This window comes from Chelmon rostratus, chromosome 16 (genome assembly GCF_017976325.1).
Source record: "Chelmon rostratus isolate fCheRos1 chromosome 16, fCheRos1.pri, whole genome shotgun sequence".
Taxonomy (NCBI): Eukaryota; Metazoa; Chordata; class Actinopteri; order Chaetodontiformes; family Chaetodontidae; genus Chelmon; species Chelmon rostratus.
Genome location: NC_055673.1, coordinates 487,501 through 492,500, shown reverse-complemented (window position 1 = coordinate 492,500; position 5,000 = coordinate 487,501). Strand labels below are relative to the sequence as shown.

Sequence of the window (5,000 nt, the reverse complement as noted above, 5' to 3'; positions counted from 1 at the left end):
ACAAACGACTGGATTACAACAGATCACAGATCAGTTCTGGAGAGACTGTGTGGGTGTTTTGGCTTCAGATCAGCCGGATTACGCTGAACCAGGACCGTCATTATCAGAGATTTGGAGGTTTTATCTCTCAGATTAAATAAAAACTCTCTTTCACACATCTAATATGCTGACATTTCTGCTCGTCTGATTGGCTGGACAACTCTGACGGTGCGAAGCAACAGCTCTTCCTCGTTAAACCGCTCCCACAGTCACAGCGAAACAATGTGGAACATTAAAACCTCACCTGAGGCTCAGTTTAAAAGCACGAGGACCGACGGGTCCACTGTTCCTGCTGTGGGTTTAAATAAAGGTTGAATGAATGAAGAGCTGTTCAGAGTCGAGTTAGACACGTTTCTTTCTCGAGAGGTGTGAAGATCTGCTGTGACGAGCAGCTGAAGCTTCCTCCTGCTGCCTCCATGCTGACATGCTAATGCTACTCAGACAGATGCTAATGGTTGCTAATGACTCTCTTCCTCCCGCTGTGAGGAAGAGGAACCACTTTCAATAAAAAAGAGACGTTCACGGCGGAGGACTGACGACGTCTTTCTGCTCAACCGTCAGAAATAAATGAATGAAGAAGAAACTGCGGCAGTGATGAAGGTTTAACCAGAATAAAACACAGCAAATTTCAAAATAAAAGTCGTCCTTCTGCAGGAAAATGACCTGCGGCTGCAGCGTGTTCATGTTCAGCAGGAAGTGCATTTACTCAAGTGCAACTTTGAGGTATTTGTTCTCGATTCCTTCCATTTTATGCTATAGGAAAGACGTGTACATTAAATATTTTAAATCAGAATATTTGACTGAATCATCGGACAGTAAAATGAACCCACGGCTCCTCAGAGGCTCCCAGTCCCATAAAGCCCTGATTCCCAGTCCTTCCACACCTCCCAGCAGCCGCTCTTTAATAACACGCAGCGCTTCTGCTGATGGACTGATGGAAATGCTTCCTGTCAAATACTGATCATCGAAACCTGATCCATATTTGGCCCCGCATGACATCACCGATGATGTCACCATGAGGCGTATTTCCCTGAGGCTGAAAATAGAAAACAGACTCTTGAACAAAGTCTATTGTTTGACATCCAGCTGTGATACAAGCAACACGAGAGGAAGAAGACTGAAGAGTTTAACCCTTCATCGTCCTCCTCATCATCAGTTCTTACTGTGAGCTCCTCAGCTGCTCTCAGATCAGCTGAACAGGAGCCGCTAACTTCCTGTCTGATGTTGTTAAAATGTAAAAATTAAAATTAAAGAGGTTCAATTATCGATCATCAGAAAACAATCAGAGATCAGCAGCAGAAGTCCTGAATCTAGACCTGGTTCTTCAAGCAGCAGAACGAGGACTGGATCGGATCAGCAGAACCAGGACTGGACCGGATCAGCAGAACCAGGACTGGACCGGATCAGGACTTAAACAGGACCATACAGCGAGAGGACGAGGTCGTTGTTCATCATGTGACTAAAGTTAGTAGAAACTGTGGAACACAAGAACCAATAAGAAACCCCTGACTGTCTCTCTGTCTCTGTCTCTGTCTCTCTCTGTCTCTGTCTCTGTCTCTCTCTCTCTCTGTCTCTCTCTCTCTCTGTCTCTCTCTCTGTCTCTCTCTCTGTCTCTGTCTCTCTCTCTGTCTCTCTGTCTCTCGCTGTGTCTCTCTCTCTCTCTCTGTCTCTCTCTCTGTCTCTCTCTGTCTGTCTGTCTCTCTCTCTCTCTCTGTCTGTCTGTCTGTCTCTCTCTCTGTCTCTCTCTGTCTCTCTCTCTGTCTCTCTCTGCTCATGTTTGGCATTGGGGAACAAACTTGGCAGGAAAACCAGAACGCCCCCCCCCCCCCTGCTCCTCCTGCTCCTCCTCCTCCCTCTCTCCTCCCCTTTTCTCTCTCTCCGTCTGTTCATGTTCATTCACAGCTCAGTCGATGAGGACCATCACATGTCTCTGTGTCTCTTTGTGTCCCTCTCGTTCATTCATTGGTTGAATCATGTTCAGTTTTCTGTCGGTGTGTCTGAGCGGAGCCCCCCTGATCCTCCTGCTGACTGCTGGTGAGTCCTCACACTGTCTCTGTGTGTGTTTCACATCTTCTTCATGTCATCTGTGTGTGTGTTGCAGCTGTTTAACTTCCTGTACACTGTGTGTGTGTGTGTGAGCATGTGTGTGTGTGTGTGTGTGTGTGCATGTGTGTGTATGTGTGTGTGTCTGTTATGGTGAATTTATTTTACTGTTAAACCGTAACATGTACACACACACACACACACACACACACACACACACACACACACACAGGCAGCCATGTTGGAGGTCTTCCTCTCTTTCATAAAAGTTTAGTTTAAACTTGATTAACGATTAAAGGAGCATTTCAACATTTAGTGAAATCCTCTCTGATAAATATGAAGCAGTTAAACCAGCAGAGTTAAACCTGCAGAGTTAAACCTGCAGAGTTAAACCAGCAGTTAAACCTGCAGAGTTAAACCTGCAGAGTTAAACCAGCAGTTAAACCTGCAGAGTTAAACCTGCAGAGTTAAACCAGCAGTTAAACCTGCAGAGTTAAACCAGCAGTTAAACCTGCAGAGTTAAACCTGCAGAGTTGAACCTGCAGAGTTAAACCTGCAGAGTTAAACCTGCAGAGTTGAACCTGCAGAGTTAAACCAGCAGAGATAAACCAGCAGTTAAACCTGCAGAGTTAAACCAGCAGTTAAACCTGCAGAGTTGAACCTGCAGAGTTAAACCTGCAGAGTTAAACCTGCAGAGTTAAACCAGCAGTTAAACCAGCAGAGTTGAACCAGCAGAGTTAAACCAGCAGTTAAACCAGCAGAGTTGAACCAGCAGAGTTAAACCAGCAGAGTTAAACCAGCAGAGTTAAACCAGCAGAGTTGAACCAGCAGAGTTAAACCAGCAGTTAAACCAGCAGAGTTAAACCTGCAGAGTTGAACCAGCAGTTAAACCTGCAGAGTTAAACCTGCAGAGTTAAACCAGCAGAGGTAAACCAGCAGTTAAACCTGCAGAGTTAAACCTGCAGAGTTATACCAGCAGAGTTAAACCTGCAGAGTTATACCAGCAGAGTTAAACCAGCAGAGTTAAACCAGCAGTTTAACCAGCAGAGTTAAACCTGCAGAGTTAAACCTGCAGAGTTAAACCTGCAGAGTTAAACCAGCAGTTAAACCTGCAGAGTTGAACCTGCAGAGTTAAACCTGCAGAGTTAAACCTGCAGAGTTAAACCAGCAGAGTTAAACCAGCAGAGTTAAACCAGCAGTTAAACCAGCAGAGTTGAACCAGCAGAGTTAAACCAGCAGAGTTAAACCAGCAGAGTTAAACCAGCAGAGTTGAACCAGCAGAGTTAAACTATCAGAGTTAAACCTGCAGAGTTAAACCTGCAGTTAAACCAGCAGAGTTAAACCTGAAGTTAAACCTGCAGAGTTAAACCTGCAGTTAAACCAACAGTTGAACCAGCAGAGTTGAACCAGTAGAGTTAAACCTGCATAAAACCAGAACAGTTAAACCTGCAGAGTTAAACCTGCAGAGTTAAACCAGCAGAGTTAAACCTGCATAAAACCAGAACAGTTAAACCTGCAGAGTTAAACCAGCAGATAAACCAGCAGTTAAACCAGCAGAGTTGAACCTGCAGAGTTAAACCAGCAGAGTTAAACCAGCAGTTAAACCAGCAGAGTTAAACTAGCAGAGTTAAACCAGGAGAGTTGAACCAGCAGAGTTAAACCAGCAGAGTTAAGCCAGCAGTTTAACCTGCAGAGTTAAACCAGCAGTTAAACCTGCAGAGTTGAACCTGTAGAGTTAAACCAGCAGAGTTAAACTAGCAGAGTTAAACCAGCAGAGTTGAACCAGCAGAGTTGAACCAGCAGAGTTAAACTATCAGAGTTAAACCTGCAGAGTTAAACCTGCAGTTAAACCAGCAGAGTTAAACCTGAAGTTAAACCTGCAGAGTTAAACCTGCAGTTAAACCTGCAGAGTTAAACCTGCAGTTAAACCAACAGTTGAACCAGCAGAGTTAAGCTATCAGAGTTGAACCAGCAGAGTTGAACCTGCAGAGTTAAACCTGCAGAGTTGAACCTGCAGAATTAAACCTGCAGAGTTAAACCTGCAGAGTTGAACCTGCAGAATTAAACCTGCAGAATTAAACCTGCAGAGTTAAACCTGCAGTTAAACCAGCAGAGTTAAACCAGCAGTTAAACCAGCAGAGTTAAACCAGCAGTTAAACCTGCAGAGTTAAACCTGCAGAGTTAAACCTGCAGAGTTAAACCAGCAGAGTTGAACCAGCAGTTAAACAAGCAGAGTTAAACCAGAAGTCAAACCAGCAGAGTTAAACCAGCAGTTAAACCAGAAGTTAAACCAGCAGAGTTAAACCTGCAGAGTTAAACCAGCAGAGTTAAACCAGAAGTTAAACCAGCAGAGTTAAACCAGCAGTTAAACCTGCAGAGTTAAACCAGCAGTTAAACCAGAAGTTAAACCAGCAGAGTTAAACCAGCAGAGTTAAACCAGAAGTTAACCCAGCAGTTAAGCCAGCAGAGTTAAAGCTTCAGTTTAATCTTTAGTGTGTTGAACAGCTGTTTTTTGTAATGTGTCTGAGAATCATGTGACTGAGCCAACAAACGCCCCCACAATGTTACTGACCCCCCACACTTTGATTTTCTTCACTCTCCTCTACTTGGTTCCTTTCCTTCTCTCTCATTTCCCTTCCTCCTTTGTTTCCTTTTTCTTTTCTACTGCTCTGATGTTTCCTTTGCTTTCCTTCTTTCCTTTCCTTTCTTTTCACCTTCATTCTCTTTTTTCCTTTCCTTTCCTCCTTTTTCTTTTTCTTTCATTCCAATCTTCTACTCCATCCTCTCCTCCTTTTCCTCCCCTCGTCTCCTCTATTTCCTTTCCTTCCCCATTTCTTCTTCTCCAGTCTTCTTTTTCCTCCTTTCCTTGTGTTTCTTTTTCCTCCTCTCGTCCTCCTTCTCCCTTTCCTGCTTCATTA

The 5,000-nt window shown here is 44.2% G+C and overlaps 1 protein-coding gene across 1 annotated transcript in view; it reads left to right on the top strand.

The window, feature by feature from the left end:
- The first annotated feature begins 1,954 nt into the window (after positions 1-1,954).
- The window catches only part of si:ch211-191i18.2 (uncharacterized protein LOC564095 homolog), a 9,952-nt gene continuing 6,906 nt past the window's right edge, over positions 1,955-5,000 (top strand). The window contains exon 1 of the mRNA XM_041954784.1: positions 1,955-2,073. Coding sequence (XP_041810718.1) covers positions 2,013-2,073 — 61 coding nt within the window. The 5' untranslated portion in view covers positions 1,955-2,012. The remainder of the gene's footprint in view (positions 2,074-5,000) is intronic.